The following is a 26,370-nucleotide window of genomic DNA, read 5'->3' on the forward strand; positions in this document are numbered from 1 at the left end:
GTGTGTTTGCATTGGTTGCGGCCATCACAGCTTGCCATGCCTCCGGAGGAGGTGGAGGTGGTGGCGGATTAGGATTCGGAGTCGTGCGCGTTGGAGGAGCCATCCTGAAGAGGTTGACATCCATTAGCACATTGATAGACAAATATTGAAGCTGAATCCAACGGAATGAAAATTGCAACATAAAGTCTTCACATTCGAACAAAATGAACGAATGTAATCCTCTTGAAATGGTCACATATCCATAAATTGAGAAGCCACGTAGAATTAAGGTAGAGAAATAAATCAACAAGGTACGGATCAAGAACGAATACTCGGGAAGAAATCCCCATCTCAAACCAATATCCGTGGAAGAAGAACTAGAGCTACTAGAATTCCCACCTATGAAACTCTCGAACCTTTCCGGTTATGCAATCAGGTGTTGGGGATACAGGGGAAGCATAATATCTCACCCAAACTAGCAAATCCTACATCCAGCTGTATCCATCCTTCAACACATAACCAAGAAACCTTCGGAAACCATCTACCTCAACCTTCGAAAAGCATCCGTTATACAAGTTATGGCGATACTCCCAAACTCCCGCCCCAGTACTGGGTGGCGTCGAGGTTATCTCACCAATGAACTGCATAAAAGAGATTTTCGATGTCGGCGTACTAAACTCAGGTATTCCAGAACTGCAACGATAAAATTATGACGACAACACCTCAGAGCTCAACTCCCCGGGACACTTCCACAAAACCCCTGACAGGAGGCACCAAGACAATGTTCTCATCATAACACCATCGGAACGATTCCAAGATACCCGCGTGATCCTAAAAAAAATTTAGTGAAATTTGAGAAGAGGAGAGTCAAAAATCTACGTCAGGATGCCTTACCAGAGCGATGAGGAGACTGGGAAGTAAAAAGAATTCCTAAACTCTCCGATATATAATTCCTAAATGACTCAAAACATTTTTTTAGACACAACTCGGCCGCTAAAAACAATCAAGCAATGGGGCTCCTAAGGTTGGGGAAGGCTCTGATTACCAACTTGTAACGCCCCGGACACACCCGCCGGTGGTCGTTACTCCTGGCGGGATCTAGACTGGCCCCACAGATCAATACTAGTCTTTTCTGCGCACTTTGTCCTCACTCGTGCGCACCCGGGAGCAACTTCCCGGTCGGTCACCCATCCTGACACTACTCCAAGTTGAGGTGTGGTCGTTACTCCTGGCGGGATCTAGACTGGCCCCACAGATCAATACTAGTCTTTTCTGCTGGTGTGACCGACCGGGAAGTTGCTCCCGGGTGCGCACGAGTGAGGACAAAGTGCGCAGAAAAGACTAGTATTGATCTATGGGGCCAGTCTAGATCCCGCCAGGAGTAACGACCATCGGCGGGTGTGTCCGGGGCGTTACACTATCATAGATCCGAAGGCAAGACATTCGTTGCTAAGAATGGATCCTTTCTAGAGAAGGAGTTTCTCTCAAAAGAATTGAGTGGGAGGAAAGTAGAACTTGATGAGGTAATTGTACCTTCTCCCGAATTGGAAAGTAGTTCATCACAGAAATCAGTTCCGGTGATTCCTACACCAATTAGTGAGGAAGCTAATGATGATGATCATGAAACTTCTGATCAAGTTACTACCGAACCTCGTAGGTCAATCAGAGTAAGATCTGCACCAGAGTGGTACGGTAATCATGTTCTGGAGGTCATGTTACTTGACCATGACGAATGTACGAACTATGAGGAAGCGATGATGAGTCTAGATTCCATGAAATGGCTTGAGGCCATGAAATCTGAGATGGGGTCCATGTATGAGAACAAAGTGTGGACTTTGGTTGACTTGCCCGATGATCGGCAAGCAATAGAAAATAAATGGATCTTCAAGAAGAAGACTGACGCTGACAGTAATGTTACTATCTAGAAAGCTCGACTTGTTGCGAAAGGTTTTTGAAAAGTTCAAGGAGTTGGCTACGATGAGACCTTCTCACCCATAGCGATGCTTAAGTCTTTCCGAATCATGTTAGCAATTTCCGCATTTTATGATTATGAAATTTGGCACCTGGATGTCAAAACTGCATTCCTTAATGGATATCTTAAAGAAGAGTTGTATATGATGCAACCAGAAGGTTTTGTCGATCCTAAAGGTGCTAACAAAGTGTGCAAGCTCAAGCGATCCATTTATGGACTGGTGCAAGCCTCTTAGAGTTGGAATATACGCTTTGATAGTGTGATCAAAGCATATGGTTTTATACAGACTTTTGGAGAAGCCTGTATTTACAAGAAAGTGAGTGGGAGCTCTATAGCATTTCTGATATTATATGTGGATGACATATTGTTGATTGGAAATGATACTGAATTTCTAAATAGCATAAAAGGATACTTGAATAAGAATTTTTCAATGAAAGACCTCGGTGAAGCTGCTTATATATTGGGCATCAAGATCCATAGAGATAGATCAAGACGCCTAATTGGACTTTCACAAAGCACATACCTTGATAAAGTTTTGAAGAAGTTCAAAATGGACCAGTCAAAGAAAGGGTTCGTGCCTATGTTGCAAGGTGTGAAGTTGAGTCAGACTCAATGCCCGACCACTACAGAGGATAGAGAGAAAATGAAAGTCATTCCCTATGCCTCAGCCATAGGTTCTATCATGTATACAATGCTATGTACCAGACCTGATGTGTGCCTTGCTATTAGTTTAGCAGGGAGGTACCAAAGTAATCCAGGAGTGGATCACTGGACAGCGGTCAAGAGCATCCTGAAATACCTAAAAAGGACTAAGGATATGTTTCTCGTTTATGGAGGTGACAAAGAGCTCGTCGTAAACGGTTACGTTGATGCAAGCTTTGACACTGATCCGGATGACTCTAAGTCACAAACTAGATACGTATTTATATTGAATGGTGGAGCTATCAGTTGGTGCAGTTCCAAGTAGAGCGTTGTGGCGGGATCTACGTGTGAAGCGGAGTACATAGCTGCTTCGGAAGCAGCAAATGAAGGAGTCTGAATGAAGTAGTTCATATCCGATCTAGGTGTAATACCTAGTGCATCAGGTCCAATGAAAATCTTTTGTGACAATACTGGAGCAATTGCCTTGGCGAAGGAATCCAGATTTCACAAGAGAACGAAACACGTCAAGAGACGCTTCAATTCCATCCGCGATCAAGTCAAGGAGGGAGACATAGAGATTTGCAAGATACATACGGATTTGAATGTTGCAGACCCGTTGACTAAGCCTGCCTCACGAGAAAAACATGATCAGCACCAAGACTCCATCGGTGTTAGAATCATTACAATGTAATCTAGATTATTGACTCTAGTGCAAGTGGGAGACTGAAGGAAATATGCCCTAGAGGCAATAATAAAGTTGTTATTTATACTTCCTTATATCATGATAAATGTTTATTATTCATGCTAGAATTGTATTAATCGTAAACTTAGTACATGTGTGAATACATAGACAAACAAAGTGTCCCTAGTATGCCTCTTGTAGACTAGCTCATTAATCAAAGATGGTCAAGTTTCCTGACCACAGACATGTGTTGTCATTTGATGAACGGGATCACATCATTAGAGAATGATGTGATGGACAAGACCCATCTGTTAGCTTAGCATAATGATCATTTAGTTTTATTGCTATTGCTTTCATCATGACTTATACATGTTCCTCTGACTATGAGATTATGCAACTCCCAAATACCAGAGGAACACCTTGTGTGCTATCAAACGTCACAACGTAACTGGGTGATTATAAAGATGCTCTATAGATATCTCCGATGGTATTTGATTGAGTTGGCATAGATCGAGATTAGGATTTGTCACTCCGTGTATCGGAGAGGTATCTCTGGGCCCTCTCGGTAATGCACATCACTATGAGCCTTGCAAGCAATGTGTCTAAAGATTTAGTCACGGGATGATGCATTACGGAATGAGTAAAGAGACTTGCCGGTAACGAGATTGAAATAGGTATGATGATACCGACGATCGAATCTCGAGTAAGTAACATACCGATGACAAAGGGAACAACGTATGTTGTTATGTGGTTTGACCGATAAAGATCTTCGTAGAATATGTAGGAGCCAATATGAGCATCCAGGTTCCGCTATTGGTTATTGACCGGAGATGTGTCTCGGTCATGTCTACATAGTTCTCGAACCCGTAGGGTCCGCACGCTTAATGTTCAATGACGATTTGTATTATGAGTTATGTGATTTGATGAACCGAAATTTGTCCGAAGTCCCGGATGAGATCACGGACATGGCGAGGAGTCTCGAAATGGTCAAGACATAAAGATTGATATATTGGAAGGTTATGTTTGGACACCGGAATGGTTTCGGAAAGGTTCGGGCATTTTCTGGAGTACTGGGAGATACCGGACCCCCACCCCCCGGGAGTTAATGGGCCTTCATGGGCCCTAGTGGAGAGAGGAGGCGTCGGCCAGGTGGTGGCGCCCCCCCCCCCAAGCCCGAACCGAATTGGACTAGGGTTGGGGGGCAGCCCCCTTTCCTTCTCTCCTCTTCCTCATTCCCTCCTTCTCTTAGTGGGAATAGGAAAGGGGGGCCGAATCCTACTTGGACCGGGAGTCCAAGTAGGACTCCCCCCCTTGGCACGCCCCCTCTAGGGCGGCCTCCTCTTCCCCCCTCCTTTATATACGTGGGAGGGTGGCACCCCAAAGGCACACCAAGTCTTCTCTTAGCCGTGTGCGGTGCCCTCCTCCACAGTTACACGCCTCGGTCATATCGTCGTAGTGCTTAGGCGAAGCCCTGCACCGGTAACTTCATCATCACCATCGCCACGCCGTTGTGCTGACAGAACTCTCCCTCGTCCTCAACTGGATCAAGAGATCGAGGGACGTCATCAAGCTGAACGTGTGCTGAACGCGGAGGTGCCGTACATTCGGTGCTTGGGCCGGTTGGATCGCGAAGATGTTCGACTACATCAACTGTGTTACTGAACGCTTCCGCTTTCGGTCTACGAGGGTACGTGGACACACTCTCCCCACTCGTTGCTATACTTCTCCTAGATAGATTTTGCTTGATCGTAGAATTTTTTTTTGAAATACTACGTTCCCCAACAAATCCACATTCATAGGTCCCCTTCGTAGCTTTTCCAATTCTTTTTAAGTTTTTTAATTCTCTGTTTCGGTCCTCTCAAAGTCTCCCTGTCCCAATTATGCAAATCTGTCTGTACCGCTCGAGTACGATCAGTGAGGCTTGGCCCAATACCCATATTTTTTTTGCCTTTTCCCATGTTGTACGGATAGTTTCTATAATCGTCTCCTCTTTGAGCCATCGTGCTTCAAACTGTCTCACTAGTCCCCTTGGGCTATTAAAAATATTGCCGTCATAATACTCTGTATCCAGGACGAGTGGGCGATGATCGAAATGAACATGTTCCTCGTTAATAATTGCAGCCTGAGGGAATTTATTCGCTCATTCCACATTGCACACCGCATGGTCAAGCCTCTCCCCAGTATCGCCTCTCCTCCAAGTGAAAGGATCACCAATGCATCCCATATCTTCAAGACCGCACTCCGCTAGACAATTACAAAAATCTCTCATATAGCATTCGGTCTCGCATTACCACCCTCCTTTTCTGATGAGAGTAAAATTTCATTGAAATCCCCTAGTATCACCCAGGGGTGATTTCCCATATTATGTAAATTTCGAATATTGTCCCAAGATAACTTGCGCTCTCTCCAACCCGGGTGGCCATAAAAACCCGTAAACTGCCAATATACATTATCATTATCATTCATAAAAATAATATCAATAAAATGAGACGACACATAGTTCAAAACAACTTTATTCAACTTATTATAAAACAAGACTAGGCCACCATCCCGACCATCACTCTCCACTACAATCATCAACTCAAAAGATAGAAAACGACGCAGCTCATCGGCCTTACATTTATTCAAGTGTGATTCAGAGAGAAAAATCAAGCCTGCTTTCATCCGCCCTTGGAGTTCCAAGAGCTCACGAACTGCCGTGGGGGAGAGCATACCACGACAGTTCCATCCTAGGATCCTCATTTGGCCCGGCGGCCCCCCTCCTTGGAGGCCGCCTATGCGCCATCATCTCCAACCGACTCCCTCCTCTGCTGTATGTAAGCATCTTCCTCCTCTTTCTCGTTCGCTACATGTGTAATAACCCCATCCCCATCCTTCCTAGTTTCAACTCTACCCATACAAATTCTCTTAAAGGAAACACTCATCTCACCATACAACATACGTTCTAGTTTTCCATCTCTCTCTCAAAAGAAAAGTTTAAATCACTACCCGTTGGTGTCAAGATAGACTAAATTACCAACATTTTGACCCGAAGGCATCTAGGTGACGCTCGCTGTCATCTTAGTCAGCGTTAATGCGATGTTGACACCAGATATTTAACCCTGTACTGACGCCACGGCCCCTACCACTCCTTGAAAATGAAATGGCGAGCCGTCGTTAGCCCGCCACGCAGACACGCACACACACGCACGGCCTCGTCTTAATCTCGAGATTAAACCGGAAAGCAAACTCTAATAAATCCTCCACCCCCGGATCGACAGCCTCTGCATCGGCAGGCAGCAGCAAAACAACAGCCCAATCGAGGGTCACTCCACACCACACCACCACTCTCTTCCCCCAATCCCCCGCTCCTCCTCCCCGAAACCCTAGCTGGAATGGAGGCCAAATCCACCACCCCTCCGCCGCCGGGCCCCGTGCTGGGCGCGCCCGTCGGCTACCCGCCGGCCACCGTCTACCCGGCCGCCCCGCCCCCCGGCTACCCGCACGCGCCGGCCCTCTACGCGCCCCAGCCGCCCCCCGCCGCCGTCGCCGCCGCGTCGCAGCAGACCGCCGCGCAGCAGCAGCAGCAGCTGCAGGTGTTCTGGGCGGAGCAGTACCGCGAGATCGAGGCCACCACCGACTTCAAGAACCACAACCTGCCCCTCGCCCGCATCAAGAAGATCATGAAGGCCGACGAGGACGTCCGCATGATCGCCGCCGAGGCGCCCGTCGTCTTCGCCCGGGCCTGCGAGATGTTCATCCTCGAGCTCACCCACCGCGGCTGGGCGCACGCCGAGGAGAACAAGCGCCGCACGCTGCAGAAGTCCGACATCGCCGCCGCCATCGCCCGCACCGAGGTCTTCGACTTCCTGGTGGACATCGTGCCGCGGGACGAGGCCAAGGACGCCGAGGCGGCCGTCGCCGCCGGGATGCCCCACCCCGCCGCCGGCATGCCCGCCGCCGACATGGGGTACTACTACGTCCCGCAGCAGTAACGCCTGCAGTATGTTACAGCGGACTTAAGTTGCATCTAAGATTGTGCTGTTGATTTAGTGCTCTCCTATGTTTGTTTGTTCACCGCTGAATAATTAAGATGTTGTCATCATTTGAGGGGCCTCCTCTATGTTATAAGTGATTCGATCCAAGAAGAATCGGTGTAGGTTCTTCTGATCGAGGCAGGCCGTATGATGCTCATGCATGTCTAACTGATAAGATAATTTATCTCGTGGCATTTCTCTGATTACTTTTGTTCATCGTAATTTGCAGTGAAATGGTTTGATTGATGTATAATCCATGTAACTATTAGTTGTATTTTAGGCATTTAGGTTGCACAATCAAATATTACAACAACTATGGGCCAAGTGTTCGTATAACTTCTAGCTTTTATGTGCATGTTTAATTGGTACAACCTTTGCTATATATTCAGATAATTCAGATACATGCTTCTTTGGTAAGTGGATACTACCAAGGGCGTAACACCGTTCCCTTTATGATGTAAAATTTAGTCATGCATATGTGACTGTCTCTGATGTCATATGGCCGTAGGGACTGAAATTGAAGTTTTGATAGTTCAATGTGATTCTTGTTGTTATTTGCAAAACCAGTAACACATCATAGGAATGGGGAATTTGCAATGCAAACTCCTGACATTTTCTTTGGTTTAACAATATATACATTCCTTTATTCTCTTTGAGGTCCTAATTCCTCAAGGCACTTTGGTTAAAGATGGATTAGTTATGAGTAACTTTTTTTAAACTAGAAAAATATAATGTTTTAGATACCAAATAGCTTTGCGTGTTCATTCTCTTATACTACTCCTTTCGTTTCTAAATATAAGTCTTTTTAGAGTTTTCAATATGAGTTACATACGGATGTATAAAGTATAGACATATTTTGAAATGTAGATTCACTCATTTTGCTCTGTATGTAGTCTATATTGGAATCTCTAAAAAGACTTATATTTAGGAATGGAGGGAGTATTATGTTGGGCTCAGTATGGTATCCAGCGACTGTGAATTGGACTACTTGTGCTGCAGCCTGCAGCGACATTTAAGTTAACTGCCCAGTTAACTACTACTCGGCACTTGACCAAATCAAATACCCCCTTTGTGGCCAATTAACTGGGCCAGTCGATTAATCGATCTGGCAGCTGATTAAAGGCTGAAATTTCAGATGGACCGATTAACTGGCAGAGGAAGATGTGTATGTTGTTGTGATGCTACTGGTTGGCTATCTGCATTGCTGCTATGTCCTCTCCTCTGTGTAGACTACTACCACTGCAAGTGTTGCATCTTTGAAAATAAATTCGGATGATATGGGGTGGCCTAGGGTATATAAGATATCAAGATATGCACTCCTTCTGATCCATAATAATATAGAGAATGAACAACTAATGTTGATTGAAGGGAGTAGCAAACTTTGGGAAATGATTGTTTGCCAAAGACAATTTTGCTGTGCATCAGATTTGTTCTGTTGTGGAGTTATTGAAGCTTGCTTGCTTTTGCTCGGAAAATATATGCTAAAATCAGAATTTTGAAGTTGGATTGCAGGGGGAATTGTGTGTCACGGATTTCTTTACCAAATGGCTCTTTCAGTCTTTGCTTTAGAAAACTGATTACATTTGCAGATGTCATGTTTTGTACAGAGATTCAATCTACTTCATATGCCTGAAGAAGGATAGCATCAATCTGACTATTTGTTTAGTGCTTCATATGCCTGAACCAAAGGATTGCATCAACCTGACTATATTTTCTTTAAGTTTGACATGCATAAATGGAAACGACCTTTTTTTCTTTTCGGGTGTTAAAAACAACAGTTGAAGAACTGAAGAAGTAAAAGAGCCCCAACAGTGGACAAACTTTTCATACTAGCCGTGAAGTCAGAATGGCCAAATTAGCATTTCACTCTGCGTTGCAGCTAATACTGATGAATCATTCAAAGAAGCTTCGAACTGTTACAAAGAGTCACAAGCTTTAAACCCTTTCAACATCTCTGGGGAGAGAAAATTAATGTGGATTATCTCTAATCATCAAGCAGAGAAACAGTGATCTGCACGATGCAAACAAGACTTATGTTCTTGTTTCGTCCGAATCAGCTCACCACGAAGCTTTGTGACCTTGAAATTAGGAAAGCAGAATTTGTCACGGATCAAGAACAACGTTTTAGGCACCGAGCATTTCAATCATCAAAAATCTTTGTATGCACTCCCTTGCCACTCTGGGTGGTCTGATGTTAGAAGTTAGAACAACAATCCGGTTTGGTATAGATTGTGAAGAAAGTATCGGGTGTGAACCATGTTATGGTGAAGATTATGTTGAAACCATGTTTAAAAGTTAAACAAAATTGTACCCGAAAAAATACAGATGCTAGGAGGGTGATGTTCTAGAAGTATGCAAAATTTCAAGGTTCGGTCCTAAATCATTCTGTAGATATGTGAAAATATAAATTCATCAATAATATAAACGTTTTCTGTGTGATTTTTGCGCAGTTTTCACAGGTTTCCACTCCAAGTTGGTTTCCCCACAATATTTTCTCTAGATAGTCTGCGATGACTCCTAGGATTCCAGTAACGGTGTGCAGGCTAGAATCAGCACACCAAGAAAAAGCCTACAAATGCATATAATAGTGTAATGACGCAATCACGGTGACAATAAGCTTCGACAACAGAACAACCACAACGAGTGCACAGATCATCCAACATATTCTTTCATAGTTTTGTAATCATCAAAACAACAGGTTTGCAGGGAGAATTGGGTTGTCCCTTGCCGGTTCAACCATAACAATGTATAAATCCGTAGTTCCGTAGTTGAAGAGCACATGGAGACTTTCAACCATACAATGTACTCCCTCTGTAAATTAATATAAAAACGTTTAGATCACTATAAGCTGCTATGAATGGGTCATACAAATAAGCTTTGAATCGTTACAAAGAGTACATCTGGGGGCGGAGAAAAAAATGTTGGAAATTCTCTGATCATCGGAGCACAAGCAGTGTTCTGTCTATGCAAATAACACCATGAAGCCTGCGGCGCTAGAAGCACATCGTTTCCTCCGAATCAATTCACCAGGAAGCCTACGACCCTAGAATTAGAGAAGCATTATTTTGTTGTAGATCAGAACAAATTTCAAGCGCCGAAAATTTCAGTCATAACAAATCTGCTGGCGTGGGGATTAGTCATGAATTTTCAGAAGATCTGATCCACAGGGAGTAAACAGGAGGGTTTTTTTTTTTTTTTGCGGGTCACACAGGAGGTAAATTCAACTCACTGAAAACTCGAATCGGCTGTGTCCTAGGCGCACAGGATGAGCTTGCCGGAGGGCAAGGCTACGGCGGCGACGGCGAGGAGGCAGGCGGTGACGACGTTCCGGTAGCACCACCGGAGCGGGCCCCACGCCCCCGCGCCCTCGACGCTGGCGCAGTTGGTCCTCGTCACCCCGCACTGCGGCTCCTTGGACAGGTCGAAGGACGCGCCCTTCATGCGCAGCTCCTGCACGCACCGCGCGAGGGCCCGGGCGTCGCCGCGCTCCCGCCGCAGCCGCCGCGCCGCGCGCCAGTAGGCGCAGACGCGGAGCTGCACGGCCGCGGCGAGCGCGAGGGAGGCGGCCAGCGAGAGGGACGACGGCGCCCACCACCTCCTGCAGGCGCGCGACGGGGCGCCGCCCGCAACGGAGGCGGCGAAGAGGAGCGCGAGGGAGAGGCCGTGGAGGGCGAGGAAGGCCGCGCAGAGGTAGAAGGCGTCCCGGCGCGCCGCGTCCATGACCGCCTCGAGCGCGCACGCGCGGCGGTTCAGGCGGGACTCCTCCCGCTGCCACAGCTTGAGCAGCAGCAGGTGGCCGCCGCTGTCGGCGATCTCGCCCAGCGGGTGGTGCCCCGACGCCGCCTTGCCGGGGAAAGCGCCGCTGGCTGGCTCCGCTCCGTCGCCGGTGACCGGGATCTCCACGACGTGGGCGTCGTTTCTGGTGGGCTCCGCCGCCATTGGAAGTTGCGTTCTGAATTGGAAGGTTTCGAGTTGATGTGAGATCGGGCTCGGGAGGCAGAAATGGAAAGGGGGGGAGTAGGAGCGTGATGATCCGGTGTTGGGTAGTCGCGCTCGCGCGGCTTAAGGAAGGAAGGGAAGGGGTGGTGTGCGTCCAACGGTCGGGTACTTTAGTGAGGCAGGCAACGGTCGAATTTTCGCTGGGCCTCACGGTGATGGCCCATTCACATCATCAATGAGATCCTCATTTTTGTCTCAAAAAAAAATCAATGAGATCCTCATTTTGCTAAAACAAAAATCAATGAGATCCTAAAAAAGTTAGAAAACTCAAATAAAAAATCATCCATGATTATTAAGTAAAAGACAATATCGGCGATGGTTGTTGTTCTGGTGCGCTGGTCCTATAGGACCTTAGTACGACGACTTCCCGACTGTCTACTACAACAAGGTCTGTCCGGCTCCGATGAGGGAGGGGCGATGACGGCGGCGCGTCTTCGGCTCGCTTCAATGCTTGTAGTCGTCACTAGGTGATCTATGGACCTGGATGTATTTTTTACTTCTGGTGTTCTTTGTACTATCTTGACAGTTGATGAATAGATTGAAAGTTTTCCTTGCAAAAAAAAGTTGTCCCGAAAGTAGGGCGACCTTTCTCAGATTGTCTAAGTTTAGGTCTGCCAGGGCCAATATGCCCCATATTATATTGCAATTGATAAAATACCCCATCTTTGCTCTATACCGTGCCCAGCGACGGAGGCTCCACTGAGGTGAGTTGGTGAACTTGAGATTTGCTTAATTTTATGATGTGTTTTCGATGTGTTGGGACTTGAAACCTTCATCTATGTGTTGGAACTTGAGATTTACTTTGTGATGTGTTGCTCTATTTTGCTATGTAGAATGAAAAATCAGAACCCGGGGACATCTGATAAAAATGGAACGATACATGTAATGGAAAACTTTATCTATTTTGTGTGACTAGTGTGTCAAACTTGTTGGACAACAAGAATGTATGCCATTTTCTCTGCTATAGTTGCTTAAATTGTCTGAAGTTTGAACAGTACACTATGAATATACTTGATTTTTTTTGTAAATTTTTCAGGTTTTTCTGGGTAGTTCAAATGTTTGCCCAAACTTTGGACAAACTCGGACTAAAATTTCAAATCTTGTTTCTCTCTGCCCCTTGTCCAGAATTGGTTGAAATCTGAACAGCGTACTAAGAATATATTTGATTTTTTGTAAAAAAAATATACATTTTTTTCTGGATTGTTCAAATTTTCGCCCAAAATTTGGGATCTTGTTTTCTCTTTGCTCCTTTTCCATAATTGGCTGAAATTTGAATAGTAGACTACTATGATTATATACTTATTTTCTGTAATATTACCGGATTTTTATGGAAAAGTTAGTTTTTTTGACAAAATTTGAAAAAACAAATTGCGATGCATACAAGATTGCACGGGTTACTAACATTTTGTTTTTTATCAGGGGTATTTTGGTCTTTTACACCCACTCATTTACGTCGTACTAGCAAGATGACCGTGCATTGCACGGAACATCAAGATGCATTTTTTTACAAAACACCTGTTGTGATTGACCCATGCATGAGTAATCCCATGTGTAAAAACTAATGATATCTTGAGAATTTTATTGGAAAAATGGTATCTCGAGAATTTCATTGAAAAAATAAAAGATGAGAGATAAGGTGAGGAGGAGTGGGGCGTGGCGGTGACTGGTGGTCGGACTGGGCGGAGGCATGAGGATGGACGGCGCCGGCAGGCGGCAGCGGCCACCATGCTTGATTGTTCCAGAGAGATCCTTTTTTAATTGCTCGGCAATGAGGTTGTGGGAGATAAGGATGAACGAGGCAAGGCCTTATCTGTAAATGTGGAGAGAGGTGCGGGTATTTTTTGTAAAATTGTCATAGTATGCTTTCTATCCGTCAGATATAGATCGGACGGTTTATATTACAAGATGGCACACACCATCATCACCAACTCGGTTTTTTATAAGAGTAGAGATGGTAAAGAGACATCATCAAGTTAAGTGTGTGCTATTTCTGTCAAGAGGCAAAGCAAAGATGGCTCATTTTACCAATTGCAATGTAAGATGGCCCACGTAGAGCAAAGGTAGGTCATGATCAATAAGCTCAAATTTATAAGCCTCTTATGTATATTTTCAAAAAAAAAGGGGATTGACTAGCTCACACACCCACGATTATGACGATTATTTTACCCTTCTAACCAATAGAAGGTGAAGAGCAGACTCATATAGCACTCGTGTATATTCCCCACCCAGAGACTAGGGAGAGGGGAGGGGGAGGGGTGTACCATGTCCTATCCTCTTATCATTACTATCATAGTCAACCCCATCGATGTTCTTGGGAAGGTCATAACAATGTGGTACTTATCTTCTCGTATAGATCACATATCTCAATGAGAAACCTCACTCGAGGTTATAGTTGTGTTTGAGCACAGCATCCCATGTACATAGAATGCATGTGCAAGAGCATCTCCAACAACAACCCTATAATTGATGACCCAAAACTGGCTTTAGGTGTGGAGAGAGAAGATTTGGGTTCAACAGAAAAATTTCTGCTCTTTCAGCAGATCTAAAATTATTTTTTGGTACCGTAGAATTTGAAACATGAACAAGCATAATAAATTCATTGCATATTTTAAGTTCTAGAATGAAATGTTGCACATTAAACATGAAACGACAAACTTAAACACTGGCACTTTCATAGATCCCTAGCACTACATTGTGATAGACCTAGCTCTACTCCTAATTGTAGTAGTTGTCTAATTCCTCGTCGGAGATGTCAATCACCCCTCCGCTGGAAGGGCTGGCCTCGTGGTCATTGGCGGTAGACCTACTCCACGTCTTCATCTCCTCCTCATCGAAGAGCTCGGCCTCCAATAATTTGTTGCGCTCCGCCTCCCTCGACTCGCAGAATGCAGTGTTGTTGATTGTGGAGCTGTGAATCAGCCTCAATGAGGTTCTCTACATAGACCTCATAGTTGGCCTCGGCCTTGCGTTGCTCCCTGGCCCAGCGGTGCTCCTTCCTCGTCACGGGAGACGGCCCTAATGGAAGGGGCGAGAAAATCCGCATCCAAGTAGAATTTTTGGTGTACATCATGAGAAACCTCTTCTGATGTTATATTTGTGCTTGAACACGGAATCCCCATATAAATAGAATGCATGTGTAACATGTTGGGAAGCCGCCAGGTGATAACTAGATGGAGCTCGATGCGCTCGAGTTGTTTGTTAATCTGGTGTGGCTCAACCATGTAACAATGCCTTGTTAAAGGTAGATTAGTTTTTTTTACGGGAAAGTAATTTTATTCATCAAATGACAGCCAGATCGTTTACAATCAAGAATGAAATGAAATCAAGGAGGTATTATCCCAAATAGACGGGGATTTAGAAATATAACAGGATTTAGCCAGACAATCTGCAACTTCATTAGCCTCCCTCTTGCAAGGTTAAAAGTGGATTGGTTCATTGCACGCACACATATGGTTAGCGTGGGGGAGATCTAGGCAATGGCAATAGGGGCATGTGCAATGCAAGGTGCTTATGTAGGCGTGCTTAAGAAGATGGAATATTGCCACATCAGTGAGCACTAATGTAAATTGCATCTACTGTAGTGCAAGCTCCCCTTCGTAGGTACTTGGATGATCTATTGCACTAATTACCACAAGTTAAATGCACAAGCATCGTTGCCAAATCAAGCACCAAATCCTTCAGTATAAGCAAAAGTTTTATCCAGCGTGGCAATAAAATGCAATAAAATTGCTTCTTTATCCTGCTAAGCACATTGCATGCTCCCTCGAACGTGCAACATGCCGCCGTGCAAGGTTTCACTAGTAATAAAATAGGTTAAAATTGACAATTGAACATTCTTCAAAAGTAACTCACTGATTCTACATCAGATATACTCCCTCCGTTCCAAAATAGATGACTCAACTTTATACTAACTTTAGTACAAAGTTGGGTCATCTATTTTAGAACGGAGGGAGTATGTCTTAAAACCTTTGTCGATTAAAAAGGTTTAAGGTAATTCCACCTCAAGTGATTAATAATCGACATTTCTAAGCACATATGATCTATATTGGCTGTTTACGACCTCGACAATTTGCCATGTATGACTAGGTGGGATAGGTAGAATAGAATTCGATTTTCCTACAACATGTCTAATTTTGACAATTTTTATGCATTGAATTTGCAATATCCGCACACCACAATTAAATTGGGCACAATATTACTACTGCACTGATCAACCAGTGAACTTTGTATTGTAATTTTGACCAATATCATGGTGAGCTTGTGATGTTCATCCACGCACAACAATTAATTAAATTTGTGTGTCGAAAGTATGGTACCCTGTTAATAAGACCCAAGATCCGCCACTGGTTCAAGGACTTCTACATCACATAATGTTTCAGACTCTTGGTGATTACTGCATCAACTCTTGGTGCTTACAGTGTTATTAGTGTTTTCACTCACCTGTGGCTATGTGACTGAGCTATAATCAAATGTTCGTGGAGTAATAAGTATGTCATCACTTCAAACTTCAGTCAGGTACTCCTCCATTTTGATGGATAACTTTGCTCTACCTCATCAGCTCCGTCTGACACACCAGAAATGGTGTTGTGAGGCTTTTGTCTGCTCTGAACATGATGCCTTGAACTCATCCTCGCCCTCAAAAGCAAGGAATTGGCCATCACGCTGACTGAACTAAAACCCATCAGTGCTCCAGCTATTGACGGGGTCAGCATCGTACCCGTCACGGGCAGCAATGCTCCAGCAGCAACGGGTAGCCCAACCTGCAAAGTATCGCATCATAACGAGGCCTCCCAAGCAGGATTCTGAGCAGGCATATATTTTTAATCTAAATGTAACTTCTTTAAAACTGAGGTCCAACATTATCCTGGCAGTTGATAACTTATGAAACACATGAGCAAGGCATAAAGAGACAAGAAAGGGAAACATACAATGTTATACAGAAAAGCCCACCAAAGATTTTGCTTCACTGTTCTCATGGTTTCTTTACTTAACTCTAAAGCATCAACAAGCTGCATCAAAGACCCATCAGCGCAGTTTATTAGAAAAAAGAAAGATGGTACTAGCACAAAGAGGGAAGTAAAGTTCAATGAATTTGGCAATGGTGTCAGTGAGTAACTCCAAGCTGTCGTGAATGAATTACCTGAGATAACCTATTACCCATGAGAACAACTGAAGATACATCACTAGCTGCACCAACACCCCCACCCATTGCGATTCCAACATCAGCTAAAGCTAGGGCTGCAGCATCATTGATGCCATCACCAACCATCGCAACTAACTTGTGCTCCTTTTGAAGTTCAGATATGAACTTCTTTTTCTCATGTGGTTTAACTTCAGAAATCACCTGATACCATTTAATTATGTACACAAGTAAATCACACTGAAAAGGTAACAAAGGATAAACAAATCATGGTAAGAAAAGAATCCTAATGAATGAAAGAAACGTTTTTTCATGCTTCCCATTGTGGCTGAAATGGTTTCAATCATAGATCTTTATGTTCGCTTAATAGTGCATGGGGATGAGAAATTGCTAATACCAGATGAAATCAATTTACATATTAAAGCCTTTCAGCTTGCTTTAAGATTTCCATGCATAATTAAAAGCATGAATCCATTTCCTACAAAGATACATAATAATATCATAACTTTATGACAAATGTTAATTATTATTTTTACGAAAAGTTGAACAGTGGTATTTACCATCTGAATTCATATTTTCAGGTAAATTAATAGGCAGAAAATTTATGCAGCATTAGGCTTCTAAAATTAATGATAAAACAGCACTACCGGTGCACCTTCTAAGATGTACTATATAAATTGCATATTTGAAGTCAGACAACATGTTCATTCTCATACTTTGATGTCATATAGGAGTACTACAGAAGTTTGTTGTTTTACTACAGGAACTATTCACCAGAAAAGAAATGTCCACATCGGTAAAGCAAAATTTAGTTGATATTACCTTGTCTAACTGAATGCCAACAACTGAAGCAACATTCATAGCAGCACTCTCCTTGTCCCCAGATAACATATACACACTAATTCCTTGCTTAGACAGGGCACTGATAACTTGATGAGAATCTTCTCTGATCTTGTCCTCGAAACAAATAAGACCAGCTAGAGTACCGTCAACTGCTACATATGCAACAGACTGACCAAAACTTTCTGCTTCATGAAATGGGTCACGAACAACACCATGCCTGAGATATTGTCAAAACAATTGTTTACTAGTGAGCACAGTTCCTCGGTGCAACATAACAATTACACATGGAGCTAGTGTAATGGAGCAGAAAATTGATGCAATAATCCAAACAAAGTTGTATAGCTAGAATGAGGAAAGGTATATGTCCCTAGTACAAGTCTTAGCACAACAATTGAATAAATAATTCAAGTGTACCTCCTAATCCAGTCTAATGTCCCAACCGAAACCTGTTTCTCACCAATCGTAGCCACAGCACCAGACCCTGGTTCTTCCATAAAGGACCCATCCTTTGCCTGTAACGATATACATGGGAAAATGGCGAGCATATAAACACAGTAAAATCTGCAACTCTAATGGGGAATAAACTGTGCCATGAAACAGAAATGTCAATTAGGTGATCTCATTTTATCATAAAAGCACTATTGAGCAGAATATGTCAATTATCAAGTTAAATGGCAAAGGGTGCAAGATGTTTGTTTTCTTTCAACTCTGGTGCAAGGGTGGTTATGGACCTAATGAGATTCAGCCATGGTCTGAATTCAGGTAGCAGAACAGTTATCCTACAACAGCCGTTTTAGTGTACCGAGGCAATTGGCACACTGAGGTCATTTTATCTCAGACTTGTTGAGCATTTCTGCTGTGAGTACCTTCATATTGATGCAATTGGCAGCCTGGGCAGCTTCCATGATCGCTTTTCCAAGTGGATGGTTTGTATTTGATTCTACTCCAGCAGCCAAACTAAGAATGTCACCTTCTGTCCATTCATTGTTCCAGTAATCTCTGATGACAAAATATGGTTTATCAACAGGAAGATCAGGGAAATAAACTTCACTTCTGCTGCTGAGGGTGCATGAAGTGCATAAGTCACACATACGATTTAGAAAAAAAAACGCTATCCATGGAAATACATTGCAAATTTCAGGGTGTCCCATCCTATGTGCAGCTATGTTTTGCAGTGAGTTCCAGTTAAATGGGAAGTAAAAAGTAACGCATAAAAATTCTAAATTATAACCAAGTACAGCTTTGAGGAAAGTAATTAGATACAACATACAAATTCAGTAAACAGAATCAGAACCACTTAACTTTGTATTTACACCTCCCTCGCTGTGAGAAGCTATTACTTTTGTCACTACAGGTTTCCCAATTGTTAAAGTTCCGGTCTTATCAAACACAATGGCATCAACTTCCGCGAATTTCTCCAAAACATCCCCACCACGTAAAAGAAGTCCTCTCGTTGCACCTAACGAAGTACCAACCTGGAAATAGTATATATGAATAATTGTTGACAGAACGTTTATTCAGGCAAAAGGGGCCATATCCTTTAGTTCCATACCAGCACTGCAGTGGGTGTGGCAAGACCAAGAGCACATGGGCAAGCAATTACCTACACATGAAGATCAATACCGTTAACTGTTCAGAAAGTAGGGCACATTGTAGGCAAGGAGAAGTTAAATTAGAAAAAAATCTATCCTCAGCCCTGAACTATGGTATTTGGTCTGACTAGAACACTTTAATATAAAACCTTCTGTAATAGACCCTGAACTTTCTAGAGTCATTTGTCCTAACTGGTTTTCGATGGTGGTTATGTATTCTGGGGGTTTCTAAAAATGTGAACAATCATTGGTGTAAAGGATGTTAGAAAGTGAGAACCTGCAAATTTTCAGCCAAAGATACAACCATTTGTGTCATGAACAAAAGAGGGAAAGATATATCGATCCATCTCGTCTTTTTGGTATAGGATACAAATGATCATATTCTGTGATGCAAATTTTCAGCTCCTTATTTTATCAGTTATTCATTCCCTACACCTTCGAAATGTTTCACATTTTTCTGGAAAACACAAAAAGACGAGAACATCTATCTTGTTTTTTGTACATGGCAGAAAAACATGCACATTTTTTTATGAAACTTTGCAGATTCTCATTTTATAGTATTCCATTCCATTGCACCTAAAAAAGTTATTTCAAGTTTACTATAAACAATGTTATAGTCTAGGGTTGAAATTGGACCAAACAATATATTTCAAGGTTCATGGTCATTAACATAAATGAAAACCATAATTTAACATTTAAAATTGTTGGTGAGTTGTATAGACATATGAGAGGTACATAGATTTCTGACAGCTACACCTGTGCAACTCAAGTCTTCTTAACACTTAAGATGATAAAAGTATGGGACTAAAAGCATGATTAATCCAGTTACACCCAATGATCTTATTTCCTTTATAAGAAACCTTTTTTAAAAGTTCAATCTTGAAATGAACCTACACTTATTCAACATCCCTGCATTTCAAACAAACATGGCTGTTTTTCATGTCATTTATTTTGTAAGCTCAATAACTGAATTTGGAATTAGACCATTTTTTCTCTCAAGACAACACCATTCAAAGGAGTTTGCAGTTTACACTACCATATGCTACTTTAAGCAAAACATTACTCTTTATTCAAAGTAAATAGACAGGATAAGACTGTTAAACATGTGTTTCTTGGATCATACCAGAACACTGCAAGAAAGCTGCAAAGCCAGAGACATTGCACTTCCCTGCTGGATAGCAGCAGGTACAAATTGTGAACCAAAAATACTCCAGAACATAAAGGTAGCAGAAGAAAGCGCCATAACGCCATATGTAAAGTTCCCGGCAACCTGTTATGTAATAATAAAATGATTGACACAATTAATCATAGTAATACAGTATAGCCTAAACCTATAACTAATTCAGGTTATGATATGGTAAGTGGATGAAAATATCTCTAAGATTGTTGTAACTGATCAAAGATCCGTCAGCAGTGACCAGGACAAAGACAGTAGAGGACGGTGTAACAAATGCCCTATGCGGAAACATACAAAAGAGCTAATGCTAATTATCTAAGACCCCGTTCCCAACACGGGACAAAATCAAGGTTCCTATTGGGTTCAGACCGTTTGCTGTGGTATTCCTGTATTATAAACAGACCTTAATAAAAAATGGAATCAATATTTCGAGTGATCAGGAACTTAAAAGTAGAATACAGCAGTAAGTGCACACATCATCTGAACCAAGAAACGTTTTGAACATATGTCTAAGTGCTAAACAGGCTCAAGTATCTACTGGAAGATACATTTTTACTAAATTGCTAATTACAATCTTGCCTAGGTCAAATAAAAATTGCAGAAAGTAGTCAATGACCCATATTCCGTAATTATTTAGTCCACGCAAAGGGTCCATGTGTGGAACTCGTGCGCTAAACTGAACATCGCATCCACATACAAAATGTTTATGTGTACATAATTGCATCGGACATAATGATAAAATAGAACAATTCAGCATTATATCAGACATTAACACTAAATTAGTAGTAGTTCTCGTAGAGTTGGTCCCAGAGTCTCAGTTCCAAATGTGATGACAAATATACCTTGTCAGCTAATCGCTGAACAGGGGCTTCCCTTGTCTGTGCTTCTTCCACTAAGTGAAGTATGTCAGACATGACAGTCTCACCGCCAGGTCGTCGAACTTCAACTGTCAGTTTACCGTTTAAGTTAATGCTTCCCGCTGATACTTCTGCCTAACAAAGGAAAAAAGAATCAACACCATACTAATGCTAATGTTCAGATATTACCTGAATTCAGTGAGCCAGAAGGAACCAATATCTCCACATAAGACAATATTAGGTGGTTCAGAAAACATACCCCTGCAATCTTAGTTACCGGCATAGGTTCACCTGTCAAACTTGACTCGTCAACTGTACTTCTTCCAGCTTTCACAAGTCCATCGGCTGGAATGCGGTCCTGGACAGTGCACGATAGCAAACATTATACTAATAGGATAATAGCATGCGATCATACACGAGCTACCCATAATGGCTATAATCGCATAAACAAAGTTCTATGTGGACCTATGACAGGAACATAATATCATGCACTTGTACCTGTATATGTTATTATGTTTACTCATTAACACACAAGCAAATAACGTGCCAAACTTTTATAACTGCGAAGGTAGGAAGCAACAAAACTACTCCCTCCGTTCCCAAATACTTGTCTTTCTAGACATTTCAAATGGTTACAACATACGGATGTATGTAGTCATATTTTAGAGTGTAGATTCACTCATTTTACTTCGTATGTAGTCATTTGTTGAAATTTCTAGAAAGACAAATATTTGGGTATGGAGGGAGTATTACCCATAAAAAAACATGTGTAAACACTTTTATTAATTTGTGTGTTTGTCTGTGTGACTTATATTTACTCACCCCAGGCAGCACTAATATATAGTCCCCAACAGCAAGAGTACCACATGGGACCTCTGTGAATGATGATTGCTCTGCATCATTATCCACCATTAGGCGTGCTTTTGATGGAAGTATATTGAGCAATCCGGTCATATCACTAGCAGCTTTTAACTTCGCCCTCTGCTCAAGATTCTTCCCTAGAAGAACAAAAGCTATCAACATAATTGGTTCCTCAAAAAATGTCTTCCATCCCTGCAAGACAATCAGTTGGTATAAAATAACTACCATAAAATAGAGCAGTTGTACAATTAAATGGAACCTGAATTATGACTTTGCTCAACAACATCTGCAGAGCAGAGACAATGATGCAGTTGTGGTAAGGTCAAATTCCTGGTTCCTATGGTTTGATGTATCTGAGCTCATGCATGCAACTATACAACAATGTAATCCTTCCAGGAAGAAAGTAGGAGGTACCAGCTTTGGAATGAAGGCTGCAACTGAGCTGACAGCAAAAGATGACAGAGCACCTAAACCAACCAACGTATTCATGTTTGGAGAACCCTTGAATAGACTCTTTATTCCATCAATAATTAGTCTTCGTCCAGGCCCAATAAATGTAAATATTGAGAGAGACAAATGGAATCCAGTGGAATGAAACAGGTGCACCAATGGTGCATTAACTCCAAAGAGATGAGAAATATGTCCCAGTAGGCAAACAGCACATAGTGCCCAAGATACAGCAAGTTCTCGACCTAAAATAGAAACCAATGTCATGTTAATCATAGAAAAGACTCAAACTTGGACAAAGATCATAGGGTTGATGTTTAGTTGCCAATGCGAATTAAGTTTACCACTTTGCTTCAGATTTTGCAGTTTTTCGCCCATCTTTCTTTCAAAAACATTCTGTGAACTGACTTTCGAAGAATCTGCAAGTACAATAGACAGTTGCATGAAACTGGATATACTGGCGCCTGGCATTAAAATTTAGAGGGAAATTCAGACATAAACTGGAGGGCAAAGCCGATAAAGTGAATGACAAAGCAATTTCATCTGTCTTGCATTACATAGCATAATGTAACAACAGGACTTTGAGATATATCCAGCTAAACAATAGGCACTGGACCTCTAAAGCACCATTCATAGATCTTGCATATAAAAACCACTGAAATGCTTAAGCAGCATGCTCAGTCAACTTCTATTGAGGAACCTATCCATCAGCAGATTTTGCACATTAGGGACAACTAGCAATTCTCTAAGTTCTAAACCATTGTTCAAACAGTCCTCAACACATCCAATTAAATGGTATTATATCAGCCTCACGACATTACAGTATCAATTGTAACAGTTTACCTCGCTGGCTGGATTTGTACCCACATGTTGTCAACTGGCTAGCGAGCTTCTCACCCAACTGCAGTTTCCAATCCTGTACAGCTCTATCTTCCGGCACAGCCCACACAACTGCCATCTCAGTAGCAAGGTTGACAGTTGCAGACACCACCTGGGGCTGCAAACACAAGCACACTGGCTTAGAAAGACAGCTAGTTGACTAATAAACACCATGCCGGAAAACAGCTCTGAGCCAGTGAGACACGCCGAGGCGACTCACCTCATTCTCTCTTTTTTTTTCTTTTTTTGCGAATAACTCACCTCATTCTCCAAAATGCGTTTAACGCTTGCTGCACATCCCCCACACGACATCCCCTGCAGTCACAAGTTCAAACGCTCAAATGACTAATGTAGTCACAGATTACATAGTACTAGAAGAAAACATAATTCCCATGACAGCTTGAGAAGTTTCACCATGCAACTATAGCATATAGAACTGAAGTACCATTATTACTAGCATAACGGCCGTGCATTGCTACAGAACCACAAATATGATTCAGTCGTATTGGATTAGTAGTTGTTGCTGTTGTTGTATTGGATTAGTACTACTCCCTCTGTTCCAATGAATAAGGCGTACTTCGTTTAATTAAGACAAGACCTTTACCAACAATTACTCTTTTAATATTTGATTTATGTGATACAAAATCACTATCATAACAAAGTACTTTTACATACAAATCTGGTCACACAAATTTCATGTCATATAACCTTGTATTTATGGAGGGTCAAATGCATGTCTTAACAAAACAAAATACGCCTTACTTTTAGGAATTGGGGGGAGTACTGCAGAGAAGAAACCCAATCAAGCAGTCAACACCACACCTGCGTAACTGCCGCGGTGATGGGATCACCATTGCAAGATAGATTTTAATTTTTTTCAAATCGAGGGGTGTGGTAAGTTCAAGATGAATGAGGGAGACTGGGGTGGAGTGAGGGAGTGAACTCACACCACCACCAACTCCAATGAAGAGCAGAGAAGTAAAGACTAGCAGCTACAGTGATTTCATCTAAGGGGGAAATTTTACTGGGACGTGAAGATATGATGTAAGCATTTACAATTCCGACATACATACCCCAACGTCAAGGATTATGGTATCGGCTTCCAGCCCTGCCGCTTCCTCTGCCACCGCCGTCCCCTGGGAAGCACGCGGCCGCTTCCACCCATCGCCGCCTCCATCACCGCCGCCCCCTCCATCTCCATTCCCCCTACCGCACCCGCCACCGGGAGGACCGGTCGACGCAAGGGGGGAAGCCGAGACGCTCGCGAACCAGCGGCGAGGGGAGGCCGGGCCGCGGAGCGCTAGGCGCGCGAGCGAGAGGAGGAGCACGTCGCCGTTCACGGAGCGACGCTGGGCGGAAGCGGCGAAGACAGGGGCGCGGCCGAGTGGGGCCGTGAGGGGGCGGCCGCGGAGGAGGATGTTGTGCGGGGACGTGGCGGGGAACGACCTGGAGCGGGAGGAGATAGCCCTGGAGATGGCGAGGAGGGGCGTGGCCGGGTCCATCCTCCGGAAGCTTCTAGAAGGGTCTACGCAGCGGCGGCAGCATGCGGCGGCTCGGGCACTGCTTTGCTACTGCCGCTGTGTGCGCGGCGGCGTCGAGTGCCGGAGGTAGCGGGGATTGTAGAGTACAGGCCCGTACCCGTACGACGAGGATTTTGGATATTTGCAACTCTGTTTAATGATTGAAAACTCATCAGCGGTCATTGGACTTGTCCACAAATTTCACTTAACTCATCAGCGAAGGCCACATGCATGCTTTTTTTTTTCAAATTTTCAAAAATGTCATAATGTCGTGACAATTCTCCTTTCGCCAAATCCCTAGCCCATGTCCATGTCGTCCGTCGAATATGCCCTGAATCGCATCCTCGTCTGTAGCATTCGCCGCCATCTCCTGAGAAAGGTACAACCTACTGGGGCTCAAAGTAGACACGATGCACGGCACCATCAGTGGTCACCGAAGCCATCGAGTCTGAGAGAGACTGTCATTTTGGTATCCCATTGGAAGGTGGAGGCACAAGAGTCCGGAAGGCGGCACTATGTTTTACTACATCGACAATGCCTAAATCCACGAAATAAGCAAACTCGAGGAACGCAAGGCAAGACCACGGGGATGCTCCGGTTGTATCCCCATGGGAGCCCTCACGGAGGCCTTGCCACAGCAGCCAACGCCGCTTGGGGCCATGAGCAACGCATATACGTGTTTCTCTTCGCCGAGGTAGGCTCCTTTTTCGCTATAAACCATCTCACCTATCCTGAGACGAAGCTCTCGCCCATACCTCGTGGTGACCCTACTGGAGTTGGGTTGCACGCACGAGCGCCAAGATCAGTACATGTGCCACTGCATAGGGATCTACCCAAGCACGCACGCATAAGAGCCCCAGAGTGCCCATCCCGGCGGCAACCATGATGGGCACAACTTTTGCCTTGTTGGCCTCGATTCATCATTGCAACACTGCCCTAACACCATCGTTATCTACAGTCGCGCCTCCACCTCGAACCGGAACCGCCTTCATCGCTCGTTGTCGCCCTACTCATGCAACTACGTTGGGCACGCCACTGCGCATACTCGTCATCCCAGTTGACCGCGAAGAGATCGTACTCCATGGTTGTTGTGGGTTGGGCTTCACGGGGTCGGGGAAGACGGCGCAACTCTCTTGCAGTTACATAGAAGCGTGCTTGATGGATGTTGATACGTCTCAGACGTATCTATAATTTTTGAAGTATTCATGCTATATTTACATCACTTATTTATGATTTTGGCACAATATTCATTTGGACTAACATATTAATCCAGTGCCAAAGGTTTGTTCCTGTTTTCTACTCCCTCCATTCCAAAATATAGTGCGTCCACGCTTCCCGAGGTCCAACTTTGACCATAAATTTAACCAACGAGACCAACTGTGGCGGGAGAAAAAAATTATATAATTGAAAACTTCTTTTGAATACAAATTCACTGGTATAACTTTTGCTCCCACCGCAGTCGGTCTTGTTGGTTAAATGTATGGTTAAAGTTGAAGCACGGGAATAGAGGAAGCACAATATTTTGAAACGGAGGGAGTATTGTTTTGGGTTTCTGGGTGAAAAAATCACGGAGCAAGAATGAGTTGATATTTTTCATGAATTTGTTATGGAATAAAAGGCCACGGGGTTGGAGAGATGGAGGCCGGGGGAGCCAGGAGGGCTCCACACGGCTTGTTCATGCTGCCACCCCCTAGGTCACGTCGAGGCCCACGTGGGTGCTCCTTAAGTTGGTTGGGGCTCTTCTTTAGTTGGAAGACAGATCCT

The 26,370-nt window shown here is 43.5% G+C and overlaps 3 protein-coding genes across 3 annotated transcripts; 1 reads left to right on the forward strand and 2 right to left on the reverse strand.

Moving 5' to 3' along the window:
- The first annotated feature begins 6,524 nt into the window (after positions 1-6,524).
- Positions 6,525-7,494, forward strand: LOC125520669 (nuclear transcription factor Y subunit C-6-like). The gene has a single exon (XM_048685634.1). It carries the CDS (start codon positions 6,650-6,652, stop codon positions 7,247-7,249), a length of 600 nt encoding a protein of 199 aa, XP_048541591.1. The 5' UTR covers positions 6,525-6,649; the 3' UTR covers positions 7,250-7,494.
- A 2,496-nt stretch (positions 7,495-9,990) lies between these two features.
- Positions 9,991-11,348, reverse strand: LOC125520668. Its single transcript, XM_048685633.1, has 2 exons — positions 10,521-11,348; positions 9,991-10,334 (listed from the first exon to the last, which is right to left on the reverse strand). Exon 1 carries the CDS (start codon positions 11,228-11,230, stop codon positions 10,544-10,546), a length of 687 nt encoding a protein of 228 aa, XP_048541590.1. The 5' UTR covers positions 11,231-11,348; the 3' UTR covers positions 9,991-10,334; positions 10,521-10,543.
- Positions 11,349-15,525: 4,177 nt separating this feature from the next.
- LOC125525242 (copper-transporting ATPase PAA1, chloroplastic) lies at positions 15,526-24,735 on the reverse strand. Its single transcript, XM_048690244.1, has 17 exons — positions 24,160-24,735; positions 23,348-23,401; positions 23,051-23,204; positions 22,552-22,626; positions 22,175-22,452; positions 21,722-21,952; positions 21,159-21,257; positions 20,885-21,034; positions 19,989-20,135; positions 18,826-18,876; positions 18,576-18,748; positions 18,140-18,272; positions 17,688-17,785; positions 17,253-17,490; positions 16,431-16,634; positions 16,219-16,299; positions 15,526-16,050 (listed from the first exon to the last, which is right to left on the reverse strand). The coding sequence occupies exons 1-17, from the start codon at positions 24,586-24,588 to the stop codon at positions 15,802-15,804; spliced, it is 2,844 nt and encodes a 947-aa protein (XP_048546201.1). The 5' UTR covers positions 24,589-24,735; the 3' UTR covers positions 15,526-15,801.
- Between the last annotated feature and the right edge of the window lie 1,635 nt (positions 24,736-26,370).

The sequence above is a fragment of the Triticum urartu genome, chromosome 7, assembly GCF_003073215.2.
Source record: "Triticum urartu cultivar G1812 chromosome 7, Tu2.1, whole genome shotgun sequence".
NCBI classification, from domain to species: Eukaryota; Viridiplantae; Streptophyta; class Magnoliopsida; order Poales; family Poaceae; genus Triticum; species Triticum urartu.